This window comes from Bemisia tabaci, chromosome 2 (assembly GCF_918797505.1).
Source record: "Bemisia tabaci chromosome 2, PGI_BMITA_v3".
Classification (NCBI taxonomy): domain Eukaryota; kingdom Metazoa; phylum Arthropoda; class Insecta; order Hemiptera; family Aleyrodidae; genus Bemisia; species Bemisia tabaci.
Genome location: NC_092794.1, coordinates 8,063,253 through 8,077,681, shown reverse-complemented (window position 1 = coordinate 8,077,681; position 14,429 = coordinate 8,063,253). Strand labels below are relative to the sequence as shown.

General features: G+C 35.6%; 1 protein-coding gene across 1 annotated transcript; it reads left to right on the top strand.

Moving 5' to 3' along the window:
• The first annotated feature begins 197 nt into the window (after positions 1–197).
• Positions 198–13,771, top strand: Mcm2 (DNA replication licensing factor Mcm2). The gene is made up of 14 exons (XM_019045154.2): positions 198–337; positions 711–916; positions 2,027–2,193; positions 3,118–3,200; positions 3,924–4,318; positions 5,266–5,458; positions 6,557–6,761; positions 7,116–7,346; positions 7,676–7,926; positions 8,486–8,650; positions 8,974–9,273; positions 9,809–9,991; positions 11,098–11,253; positions 11,767–13,771. The coding sequence occupies exons 1-14, from the start codon at positions 332–334 to the stop codon at positions 11,893–11,895; spliced, it is 2,670 nt and encodes an 889-aa protein (XP_018900699.2). The 5' UTR covers positions 198–331; the 3' UTR covers positions 11,896–13,771.
• Positions 13,772–14,429: the final 658 nt, after the last annotated feature.

Genomic DNA, 14,429 nt, shown 5'->3' with positions numbered 1-14,429 from the left:
GAGGAGTAAGTATACTAGTAACACACGACACAAAAATGATACACTAGAGTTGGATGCCGAACTTTCTTACGTTCTTTTTATTCATTTAATTTTTAAGATTCTTGAATTCTACTTGCATTTTCGCAACATAATAAGTCCGTCCTGAACTAAGTTAAATTTTTTCTGAGCTAAAAAATTCCAACATTGAGTTTTTAAGAGGAGGTTTGCGGTAATGGAGTACCTGTTGACTTCATGATAACAACGTTGTCCTTGTTTTGTGGAATCTATGTACTGTTTTTCCTACAAAGGACGTATATTTTGTGTTTAGAAATTCCGGAATTTTACCGTAGTCATGTCTGTAAGTAACATTTTTTGTTCTAATCGAAATCCAACTTATATTCCTGAATCATGTATGCACTGTAAGTGCACTATGCCTAATCATCATTATCCATTTTGATCAGTGCTCTTTGGCACATATGTAATATTTCCTGAAATTGCCACAGTCAAGATATATCCTAGTAAATAAGGAGGTAAACTGTTTCTTGTCTTGAGTAATGTTCAAATGCCTACACTGATGCATCACCAAGTTCGATCTCCTATGTCCCGATCACCTTTGTTATCAATCATACCGTACACATTTTCTGAACTCTTATTCAAGACTTTCTAGCTGATTTTATGATCATTTAATCGTTTTTTAATTTATTTTCCTTCTATTCTTCAAACAACAATAGAGCTCACCCAGCCGCTCCACCTCTCCAGAGGGTCCGTTTCAAGACAGGAGTCAAAGTCAGACTATCGGCGATGCTACCTCTCCACCACGTGGAGAAGACTTGGAACCATTTGAAGATGAAGAAGATTTTCTTGGTGAAGGACTCAGTATTGCAGGAGAGGAAGATGATGAAGAAGGAGAAGATTTGATGGGAGATGGAATGGAAAGGTTTGGAAACAAATTCATCTCTTACTTTGTATGATGATTACTTCAATTGAGTTATTGTATTTGTTGTTGCACAATCACCTATGTGCAGAACTAGACGATTGTGAGAGCAGGGCATGCCTGCCTCTATCTCAGAAAAAGAAGGATTTTAGAGTTGTAAATTATCGCAGTTTCTTTAATTTTTAAGGAGGGAAAGGACAAGTCAACGGTACTGTTCACACTGCATCCTATAGAAAAATTCCTAGTTCCACTGGTAATTATTGAGTTTCAATCTTAGCTTAGGTTTGTTTTGATATCACTTCAAAAAATCCATCATAAGACTAAGAATTTTGCACAGTAATTGTTTGGAAAATACCAATTACATATTAACAATCCTTCTGAATATCTGTAACTCTACAATTCTGATATGATGCTTCTTAGAAAATTAAAGACTTATCACACTGATTTCTCACTCAAATCAGGTAATGTGTTATGTACTATGGTGTACGCTATTTCCACAGTTATGAATTTGATGCATTGTCTGCATGCTGTGTTCATTTAGAACATGACTGAGTACACGCGTAGTTAAAAAGAAAATATGCTGTTATTAAGTAAAATTATGTGACTGGAAAAGATACGAATGGGATGAAATGGAGTTACTTATGTGATTGGTTAATTCCCTGGACCAAACTCATCAACGGCACTCATGTGTGCATTTATCGAGCTGGGCAATCGACACACCAAAGACATCTCTTTGGTGACCTACACCCCATCATTTAAATGGTGTGTGAAAGGCATCAAACAATGCGTTGTGCAAGCGTCAATGCGGAAATCAACCAATCATATGATTTCATTCCACCCTTGCCTTGTCTTGTCCAGTCCACAAGTTCAGAACTTCAGTAATTGACTTGTAGGAATCCTAATTATAAATAGGACATATGAACAAACAGTCATCTGAAGAATGAGTGTTTTGAAGGGCAGTGTTAAGTCAAAGATAAAAAACTGAACTGTATGATGTTAAAACCCCTTTTATTTTAATCTCTCATTTACATTGAATCTAGCATAAAGAATATCTAACTCAACTTAGTTTATTTGTTTCTAAAATCATACTTTCTGATGTTTTCTCATGATCAGAGATTACCGTCCTATGCCAGAGTTGGATCGATATGATGCTGATGCTCTGGATGATGATGAATACAGTGAATTGTCAGTCGGTGATAGGCTGGCTGCTGAGCGTGATATGCGAAGACGTGACCGTGAAGCAGGTCTCGGGCGCAGAGGTGACGATGATCTGATTTACGGTAAGCAACAATTTTTATTTTCATTACAGAAAATTACTCTTTTGTCTTCTACATTTAATGCAAGCTCAAAATTTCATTGAATCCAAGGTTCCAAGAACGTGGTGTCTGAAACCTAGAAAAAGGAGACCATCAGCTGAAATAAAAAATCTTTAGGAACATTAGAGAATCTATAGGTATTAATTGATGAGGATTCTTTCTCACTCCACCTCAAAAGCCATTTTACTTACTGATCAGCCTGAGAGTTCATGATGATTTGGCGCTGCAAAAATACCTAGAGAATGAGAAAAATCTTTAAACTTGCTTTAGATGCCAGTGATAAATCTCGTTTTATTTCTCTTTTTTTTCTTTTCCAAAAATTCATGAGAAATGAAAGAATCTTTCGCATTATCACTGTAAGCTATTTTTAAAATGTAAAACATTCTCTGAGCTTCTTTCACATCGGTAAGCAGAAATTTCGTGTACATCTGTTGGTCTCTTAATCAGCCTGAATCCCTGATGATTCTGATCCTTAACCGCAGACCACAACTGCATTGGGAAGCATGTTATCATTTGTGCAGTTTTTTCATTTATTTATTTATTTACAAAAAACACGGACAAGGTCCATTAACAAAACTACAACAATAAAAACAAAACAAGAATCTAGATGATCTTGTTGATTAGATGTTGGTGTCAGTGGTTCAAAAAGACTCAATACATTGGATTGCCTGACTTAAATATGATGTATACTTGTGATAGGACGCTTCTCCGAACTTTTTGAATTGATCCTACTAGGGGAATTATTCAACATCTTTTAGGATTTGGGAAGGAGCTATGCCATGGGTTGGATGTATAAAAATAGCCTTAGAATGACAAGAGCACAGTATCCTTCTACCACACGGCAACATAACAAACGAATGTAACTTTTTCCTATTTTCCTCTTTACAGATGAAAGTGATGAAGACGAGGCACCAGCACGTAAAAGAAGAATGGCTGAAAAGGCAGCCACTGGCATTCTTGAGGATGAAGAGGTACTTATACTTTTTTTCAATTTTCTCCTCTTGCTAAATTATCACAAGGCTAGTCAGAATTTTGTTGCCTTTTGTACTTCTAGACTAATCTATAAGTAGCAGTAGTGCTACGGTAAGAGAGTGACCTGCTGCATTAATAACTCGTGAAGAGCAAGAGACATTGATTTTCATTTGATGCATTCCTGGCCCTCTACCCCCCCTCCTCCCCCCCCCCAAAAAAAAAGTGAGACATTTTTTTTTTTTCCTGTTGCTGGAACTGGAGACTATCTACCTGAAATAATTTTTAAAATGTTTCCGCGAATCTAGTGCCTTTGAGAATGGCTGTAGTCTTTAAAATCAGATTAACAATAATGTTTGTTCAACAGAATTATCTAACAGAATTACTCTATTTTTCAAGCGAGGAGTATAGATTATTATTTTTTAAGTACATTTCCACAACTTTCTTCTTAAAATTTTTGACATTTTCGTCTCAGTCTTTGTAAACACAGTATTTTAGTTCAATGAGGAACCTGCAAAGAGTTTTTTTTTCCCCCACCCCTCTCTATTTGCGGCTTCCTCTTCACACTCAGTTTTCAAAAGCTTACGTTTGAGCATTTTATAGCACTATCAGGCTGTTTATAAAATTATTCAAATTGCAACATTGCAGAGAAGGGATAACATTTAATGTCATTGCTCTACATGTATTAACTATGTTCCAAACTTTTCTTATCTTTGTCCTCACAGATGATTGAAGCCATTGATAATCTTGAAGATACCAAAGGACACTCAATCAAAGAATGGGTCTCACTCATTGGTCCAAGGAAAGAAATAGAAAATCGTTTCCGCAATTTCTTGAGGAATGAAGTCAATGTAAAAGGACAGTACATTTACAAGGACAAAATTCGTCGAATGTGTGAAGAAAATCACTCAAGTTTTGAGGTGGAATATCGGCATTTGGCAGCAAAAGAGCATGCGCTAGCTTTTTTCCTACCCGAGGCTCCCCTTGAAATGCTTCAAATTTTTGATGAAGTGGCCAAAGAACTTGTGTTATCAATCTACCCCACCTATGAAAGAGTAACAAATGAGATTCATATCAGGATTTCTGAGTTGCCTCTTATTGAAGAATTAAGAACGTTCAGGTGAGAAATATTGCTCTGACTTTTTAATAAATTAACACTCAAGATAAAAGATGGGGCTGTTAACATATTCATTGCCATGCTCATTGGCTCAACCATGGTCGATACGTCTCACAGAAGCTGAACTGTCATTGAAATATTAGGTGCTCTAACTAAATTCTTTTTTGACAATGCCTCTCCATTGGTGGAGCTCAGTGTTTGACACTCTTTTTTGAGTTTAAGGAGCTAACTTGTTCAATTCTCATGGGCCATTGAAGGTTTGTTTGTAGCCAAATTGAGTTTTTGCCCGCATACTAATTCTCACAATCTCCCCCTTTACAAGCATGAAATTAAAATAACACTCATTTACAATTTCTAAATTTAAACTTTGATACGATGATTTAAACTAACGATTGCTAAATTTCTAATTTTTTATTATCATGCCTACTTGGCATGTCTTTATAAGTTGCAGGTATGATGAAATGCAGTATCATTCTGAAGTAAAATCCCAATTCATACAGTCTTCCTCATTTGAAAGTGTTAATTGATGGTTTGACTAATATAGCAACTCGATGGTGAAACTTCAGGAATGCGTATCTTGATTTGCGGCATTGCTAACTTCCTGGCTTACTTTATTTTCTACACAAAAAACGACCAAACCTCATTTTTTGAAAATTTCTGTGATTTTTCTTCTCTTTACAAAGAATATTTTAAGGAAATTTCAAGCCATGATTTTGGTTTGGTTTCCTTTTAAAAAATAAACTGGTGGCGGAGATCCGGAAACACTGCAACCAAGATACGCATTTTTGCAGTTTCACTGTTGAACTGCTCATTGAAAGGAATTTTTCTTACATACACCCCAAAAAAATAAAGTAAAAGAAAAATAAATATCAGCATATTAATTACTTACTTTCTTTATTCCATTCCTTTCCCTCAGAGTTTTTTCTTATATTTGGCCATGTAAATTTCAGAAAAATTCACTTGAACCAGCTGGTCCGAACAACAGGTGTGGTCACTGCAACGTCTGGCGTTTTGCCGCAGTTATCAATAATCAAATATGACTGTAACAAATGTGGTTACATTCTTGGACCTTTCACTCAGTCGCAAGACTCAGAGGTCAAGCCTGGTTCCTGTCCAGAATGTCAGAGTGCCGGTCCTTTCATGGTGGGTTGAGTTCATTATGCAAAATTTTATTATGACTCATAGAATTAGATCAATCCACACTACACTAAGGTTGCATCAAGTTTTCAATCCCTTTACTCAGTAAAATTATTAGATTTTTTTGATAAATGGTCCACCCTTTTTCCTTGGCTCTGTGGAAGCTTGCCTCTAATATCTTAATATTTTAACTAATACAATGTTTTAATTTTGCATTTTTTGCAATTGGAGGAGGCATAGGTGAGCGCCAAAACATCTTGTATCATATTTTATCATACTTTCAGCCTTTTTCCAGCTTACTGTTTCTTGATTTTACAAGTTTGTAGGCTGCTCCAAATTTTTATTTCTATATTTATAGATTTTCTTGATATTGGAATGTATTAATGTTGACTGTCGGTCATTCATTTATTTTTTAAGTCATAAAAGGTGTGATGGATTTTCAGTAGTTATATTATTTTTCAGTCTCAATGGTAGAATAATATAAGTAAGAGATAAGGGCGCTATTTGGATCAGAACTAGTAGAAAGGAATTTACAGGCTAGTAGAGCTCGTTTCAGATTACTTTCTTCTTTCTCTGTATGTGGAGGATAGGGAATTCCCTATCTTCCGCATACAGCAAAAAAGAAAAGTTATCTGTAACTGGCTCTAAGTATATGAGAAATGAGTAATCATTTTCTTCTGTCGGTCAGGTTTTTAATTTCTGCCTGTATTTAATTTTTACAAGTTTTGAAAAGTCAAGAGTGAAGTTCTTTCATTGTGCAAATGGTCAGGTATATCAAAGAGGAGAAGTTAAAAAAAACCATTAATTTTTCCATTTTTTACTGTTTGATTTTCCACAACAAATCTATTATCAGCAAAAAAAAAATCAGTCGAGATAAATACGAGCTTCACTAATCACCCTATCACGAGGTCAGTTACAGGTAAGAGGTCATTTTTCACTTTTAAGATATAGTGTGAAAATTTTGTAACTTGTCAGAAATAATTAAAATTTGAAATTAACTATGCGTTGGCAATGAGGCTGCATCTTTCTCCCTCCAAGTTATTAAGCCACAGAGAATACAATTGAAGTATTCATGTATTTTCTGTAATTTAATCTTGATTTCAGGTAAACATGGAGCAAACAGTCTATCGCAATTATCAAAAAATCACACTGCAAGAATCACCTGGACGGGTGCCAGCAGGAAGAATTCCCCGTTCGAAAGATTGCATTCTTTTGGCTGATTTGTGCGACCGCTGCAAACCAGGAGATGAAGTCGATATCACTGGAATATACACTGACAACTATGATGGAGCCTTAAACACTGATAATGGTAGGCATTTAATTTTTCAAAGTTCTGTGATTTTTTTTGGAATATTAAAATAAAAAATGTGGAGTGTCAAGTGAAGCTCCCATGGAAAAAAAATGAGGATATCAAGAGGAAAGAATAAATATGAAGTGCAATATTTTTCTTACAGTTCTGCGTGAATAACAATGTTCTTTTTTTGAAGCATGTCCTTTATTTTTTTAAATTGTCCAAAATTTGGTTAAATGAATCCGACAGAAAATAAAGTCAATTTTCAATTTGTCGAATTTTTTCTCCGGTCCAATTTCCTCCAACAATCAGCCTGTCTGATATTCATCGTAGCGAATGAAAAATTGATGTGTGTTCCTTTGATTTATACAGGATTTCCTGTCTTTGCAACTGTTATTCTTGTCAATCATTTGATAGTCAAAGACAACCAACACATCGTGCAGTCCTTAACAGACGAAGATATCAAAATCATTCAAAAATTGGCACAAGATCACAACATAGGCGAGAGAATAATCAAAAGTATTGGACCATCTATTTATGGCCACAAATACATCAAAACTGGACTTGCACTGGCCCTTTTCGGTGGAGAATCAAAGAATCCAGGTGAGTTTCATGCCTTAATTTTACCACTGATTTCTCAATTATAGAGCCTCAAAATATTCTATCAATTTGCACCATTCTTTTCTCTGCAGATTTTGAAGCTGTTTGAAATGGTTGACTCAATAAGCTAACTATTGAGGTTTTGAATATGAATTTTTTAATTTATCTAAAATTTATGTATCTCGAAATAATCCATTCTTTTGACTTTTTCTGTCGACACAATTTATCCTAAGTCTTTGTCAAGAAAATAATATCATGAAGAATGTACGTATCTCTGCACCGAGTCAAGTGTATTTTGATTAAAGTTTTTTAATTTTTTCTGCTTTTGTCAGGTGAGAAGCACAAAGTCCGTGGTGACATCAATGTCCTCCTGTGTGGAGATCCTGGAACAGCCAAATCTCAGTTCTTGAAGTTCGTCGAGAAAGTTGCTCCCCGTGCCATATTCACGACAGGGCAGGGTGCGTCAGCTGTGGGTTTGACAGCATATGTGAAACGAAATCCTGTTAATCGTGAATGGACTTTGGAAGCCGGTGCACTTGTTCTAGCAGATCGAGGTGTCTGTCTCATTGATGAGTTCGACAAGGTAAGATTTTGTTTCTTATTAATTACAGTATTTGTGTAGCCTTTCTGTAAACTTTAAGTCGGAAAATTCCTTCACCACAGAAAGTGCCTATTGTCATGAAAACTACTAATGCCCTGAGGTTAGTACTTAGAGCGGATGCATCGTATGTTGAGACAAAAGTCAAGTATTGTTTAGGTCACCACTCATCAGTAATGCCATCTGACTGCATGTATTAACCTGTTGAGAGATGATTCGGAGGTAATCAGAGATTGACATTTGTCTCAACCTACGATGCGTCCGCTCTAAGCTGTGAGTGCTGACTACTGTCTCTCAGGCTGGCCAAACTGACCTCCATGGGTGCAGTCCTGATACTTTAAATAATTGATATTCAGCTAGTTATGCCAATATCTTTTCTTTGCTCTCTCTCTCGCTTCTCATTTTATGAAAAATTTTATTGAACATTTTGGCCAAGGGAATAAAGTTTTCCTTTTCTCTCGTGTGTATCGTCACCGAAACGATTCAAGTATCTAGGTTTTCAGTAATCTATCTTTTATAAATTCAATTTTTTGTATGCTTTTAGATGAATGATCAAGATCGGACATCAATTCACGAAGCAATGGAGCAGCAGTCCATTTCGATATCAAAAGCTGGGATTGTCACATCACTCCAAGCAAGATGCTCTGTTATAGCAGCTGCCAATCCTATTGGGGGAAGATATGACCCATCCATGACTTTCTCTGAAAACGTAAGAGTATTTTTTCATTCTTTCGGTAAAATGTGACCAGAATCCATATTTAGAGGATTAAATTTTAGGATTTTAAATGCTACCCAAGTCCGGACAGTTAGACAATTAAAACTTTATGTCCTCTTAATAATAAATTGAAATAACCGTCGTGAAAGCGGGAGACTGTGTATCATGGTATGCAAGTCGCAGATTTTGTGTCGAAACCCTTTTTGCTTTCTTTTCTCTTATTTCTGTTTCTAGAAGTGGACACTTATAATTATATCCAAGATCCTGCCTTTCTGTCGCCAATCATCAAATTTCTATCCTATTTCTGTTTTGCTCAGGTTAACCTTTCAGAGCCTATTATGTCTCGTTTCGACATTCTTTGTGTTGTTCGAGACGAAGTCGATCCCGTGAAAGATAATCAACTAGCACAGTTTGTGATCGACTCTCACATTCGCCATCATCCTAATAGTGACATCAGAGAATCAGAGCAAGAAACTCCAAATAACATCGAAATTATACCACAAGAAACACTGAAAAAATATATCGTCTATGCAAAGCAAAATATTCACCCAAAGCTTCACAATATGGACCAAGATAAGATTTCCAAGATGTACAGTCAGCTTCGTCAAGAATCTATGGTAAGTTCTTTCCAAAGTCAGTGTTTTAATAATTACAAACACATATTTGTGCTCGAGAGCTAACAGACAGTAACTAATATTTTTAAATAAAATGAGGTTTCTCAATACATCACATCCTCCGTTTGTGATGTGCTGTAAAGAGGTTGGTGGATACGATGCTGAGTTTTTGTCTTAGAAGCTTACATAACTCTCTGTGGTAAGCAGTAATATTTTCCTGTGATGAAATAGACTTCATTGCATTTGAATGTTGCTATCCTATATTCTTCATCTAAACAAAACAGGATGGGAAGAACAAGCAATGTTCAGATCGCCCAACTGGTACATTTTCAGTATCACTTCACTAATCTTTGCGTTTTTTCCTAGTATTATGTCAATATTCGACTAACTTCTAAGAGTTTCTAGTTGATGCCTAACAGTCTCTGGTTCCATCAAACCGTGGATAAACAGGTGCAGTTTTTGCAGTTGGACAGATGCAAATCAAATTAATATTTTTAACCTGCGGCTTGATTTAATTTTTTATTTTATTACATTTCAGACAACTGGAAGTTTGCCAATTACTGTTAGACACATAGAAAGTATTATCAGGATGTCAGAAGCACATGCAAAAATGCACCTTCGAGAGTATGTCAATGAAGATGATGTTAACATGGCCATTCGAATGATGCTTGAATCCTTCATTGAGACACAGAAATATAGTGTCATGCAATCTATGAAGCGAGTAAGTTTATCAATTCACATATTCATTTATTTGTTGACTCACAAAATTTCATGGGCTAAAGCTCTAAATAGATACAAGTATGCAAAGTATGCATAATCATGAAGAGAGAGAGAGATAAAAAAGCGTTTATGCAGCTCAGGTCTCTTGTAACCTCTTGCCAGATGATTTCTTAGAAGAAGACCTAGCTTCTTAAATGATTGTTTTAGCAGAGCCAGTTCCTATTAGGGTTTGATGATCAGTAATATTTCTGAGACCTAAAGGAATATACTTTTGGAGTTCAAAAATCAAAACAGGTTTTTTCAAATGAATAAAGAAGGAGATTTAATTAAAATATGGGTAAACAAGGCTAAAAATTATTGAAACACTAAAAGGCAGGACGTTTTGAGCTGCTACCAGCTCATTTTCAGCTGCAAAAACACATAAAAACAAGTAAAAAATTGAGTGGCGACCTGACCCCAGCCGTTATCACGTAACCACTGGTACCAGCTCGAAACGTCCTGCCTTTTAGTGTTTCAATAATTTTTAGCCTTGTTTACCCATATTTTAATTAAATTTCCTTCTTTATGCGGATATTCGGGCTATATTTTTGTGCTTTATCGTTTTTTCAAATGTAAATGGTAAACAACATAGTAATATAATAAACCGAAAGTAACGAAAACCAAACGAAACGGAACAAATGGGAAAACGATGTAAAAAACTGTGAGCTAAATAATAAAGTAAAGAAAACCGAAACTAAAACTAAAAAACTCAAACTCACAAAAAGTAATGTTGGAATTCAGCCTTGAAGAAGGGGCCAAGGAGCCCCGAAACGCATTGGTGATTTTAATTATTTTTGGTGAGTTTGAGTTTTTTAGTTTTAGTTTCAGCTTTCTTTACTTTAACATAGTAATACTTCAAGAACATTGCATTTTTACTCAAGGATTGAATTGAAGAATTAAGCACTAAAATATTTCAGTGTATCTTTTTGAGGTTCATGAATTTGAATACTAAGCTGTTACTGATTTCTGGATGAGGATTTTTTTCCATATTTAATTATTTGTAAAATCCATAATACTATCTTTGATTAAATAAGTGTTATTGCTCTACCATACATTTTTTTTCTTTAGACTTTCAGCAAATACCTGTCATTCAAAAAGGACACTACGGAGTTGCTTCACTATATTCTAGAAGAAATGTTAAAAGATCAGTACTTCTATCAGCGGCATGTTAAAGGACCCAATGTCACTACCATCGAAATACACGAAAAAGATTTCTTGGACAAGGTGATCATTTTATTCGTTTAATATTTTTCATTTTCTTTTTTCCTCTTACTTCCAACTGTCAAAAAGATATAAAGAAAATTCTCTGTTTTGTACAATTATATTCTACTTTCCGTGATCCGAGTACCCAGACAGTCCATATTTGCATCACGAGAACCTCAAAGGAAGTGTCAGTTTTTGATCATCCTTTCTTTTGCTGTTCTCTTCTTGTGTCTCTGAAACGGAATTTCAAATTCAAAATGCGGCGGAAAATTCAAAATTTCATGACAATCCTAATTAAATGTGATTGTTTTTTTCATTGCATTGGAGTTACGATTAAAACACGAGATTGAAATTAAAATCTGCATTTGATTGATGGCAATCACCATTAACACTCAATTAATCAGGATTATGTTTAAGATTTGATTAGTTGCATCCACAGTTAATTTTCGATTAATCGTTATTACAATTAATATTTGATTAATCGTGCAGCTCTTCTCAGCTTGTGTGCTAATTTTATGATTGTTGTATTTGCAGGCCAAACAAGTCAATGTTTTCGACCTACGTTCATTCTATGAAAGCGATATGTTCAAGCAGAAGCATTTCACATATGATTCAAAGAACCGCCTAATTATTCAGACATTGTCCACCGCTGTCTCCGGTTGACCTGCACCTGTTCCTTCAATGTCTCAATACCGAATTTTATTCCTATCATCTTTCACTGTACAGTTTTTTTAAGCTTTTTTAAAGTAATTTTATCTGATCCTGATTTGAAAGTATCTAGTTTTTTAAAAATGTATCAGCACTTTTTTGTGTGCCTTTGGAAATTAGATTTTCAGTCTAGTGTATCAAAGTCAAGCAACATATCATTTATGCATTTTTTACACAAATTGCCTATAGAGAGTATTGCAAAGCATGTAAGTTAAATAAAAAACGTACTAGATAATGAAACGAACTATTCAAAAGTTTCAATTTCATTACCTTTTCATGACTGCATGCAATTTTAATTCCTTCGATGAAGTTAATGAAGAATTGGAGATCTTTTCAGGCATGTAAAGAAACATATCAAAAGTGAAACTACCAGACCATATATCTTGGTTTGCGATGTTGTAGACTTCCTGCCATACTTTATTTCTTAAACGGGAAATTACTCAATGTAAATTCTTGAAAACTCCTGGTTTTTCTTCCCTGTGCAGAAGAAACCTATTGAAACCTTCAAGGAATAATATTGATTTGTTCTCCTCCGTAGCGTAAATATTACCTTGCGGTGAGCTAACCATCACCTTGCGGCAAAATATCGGCCTTGCCATCCTCTCCGAGCCCTCGCCGAGCCAGTCCAAGGAACTCGACGACCAGGAATAAAACCGTATGACAACACTGTAGACCCAAATCCAGACGCAGGGCGCGAAAAAGGCGACACAGCATCAGGAAGTACCCCGTGTTGGGTTTGATTTTTGTCTCCAACGTTGCCATGCATAATTATTCCCAGTCGTTAAGTTCCACGAACTGACCCGGCGAGGGCTCGGATAGGGCTCAAAGAGGGTGGCAAGGCCGATACCTTGCTGCAAGGTGATGGTTAACTCACCGCTAGGTAATATTTTCCCTAGGGCTTCAAGAAAAGGGGCTTCAAGAATTGTAAACTCCGCAAGCAAGGTACAAGGTCTGGTAGTCTCACTGTCAATATGATAATAATCAGAGTGTAAATTTTTAAACAGCACAGTATTAACCACCAGTGTTCCCCCTCTGTCTTTACCAGGTCTCTACAAAATTCATCTTTGGCATCCAAAGCAAACCATGTAATAAAAGCAGGTATTATGTAACCTGTACTCAAGGCAGCTTATGTATCACTCTTTTGCCATAGACTTTAGGGGTTGAAAATTTAATCATAAAGCTTTTGTTCTGAAATAAGTCACACTAATTTCATTGAAAATAGCTGAGAATCATATTTTATGCTAACCACACCCTTTAGTAGGGTCTCTGCAGTTCCGGTGAGACTTCTAGTTTTAAATTTTAAATTTTTAAATTTTAGATTCAGTTTCTGCTTCCCACCGGCCTCCACCAAAAATTTCTTTTAATTTGGTCAAATTTTTGTCTTAATTTCCTATCCCTCTTTATAGCCAGAAAGAAATATTTTGGATGGATGGCTGTTAACTTTCAGTAGTAGTTATCAAAGCCGCACACTTTGTGAGTGTTAGAACAGTACCTGGGTAGGTTTTTAGTCGCTCCATTTCTCCTGTCCACCTGTCCGTAAAGAAAGTAATGGCAAGATGCCACTTTCCCTGTTACAATGACCATCAAAGCTTATATTTTGATGCTTTTGTAGTAGTTTCTTCAAACTATTTTTAATCCTCTTAGGCTGTAATTTTAATGTATTCGTTTTGTCCCAGCCTGTTATCAGTTTAATTTTTAATACAGTTGTCTCATTTATCCATTCAGAGTTATTATGAAACTCAAGTAAGTTGTAAAATGATAGTTTCTGTTTTAAAGGTTGTTTTAAAGATTGTTTGAAGAGACTAATGCTGAATAAATGTCTTAAAAAGTATACTTTCGTTTCTTTTCATTTTATTACAAAACAACCCTAGTAGCCTAAAAAGCTGTATGTAATCCTCTAATGGACCACTAGACAAGGTACGAATTTAAGCAATCTGATACATGTTTCTTAACCAGAATTTCACGTAGAAAACGATTCACACAACGAAAATTACGGAAACCAACTCCTAACGAAGATATTAACGTTTTTACTTCACATTGGTTACGAGGAATTTGAACTGCCCGCTCACAAGAAACTCAAAACTTTACGTGAGTCAAATCGCCCACTACAACGGTTTCAGCAAGCTTCTCAATCGAGCAATGTTCATTTCCCATCATGTGTTGTTCAAACTATTAGCAATTTGCTATAACTAAGCCAAAGCGTCAAGATCGAGGTTGCCAGATTTTTATATCGCAGAGACTGTCATGATAACGTTTAGCGCGTGATGCGAATCACGTAGAGCATTGAGTTTTCATGAGCGGGTGGTTTGAATTCACGCATTAAGAATCATTAAATATCTTCGTAAGGAGTTAATTTCGGTAATTTTCGTTGTGTGCATCGTGTTTTACGTAAAATTTTGTTCAAGAAACATGTATCAGAATGCTGAAATTCGTACCTTATCTAGTGGTCCATTATTGGAGTGGTTTCACACCCTTCTTCCCCCTTTGAA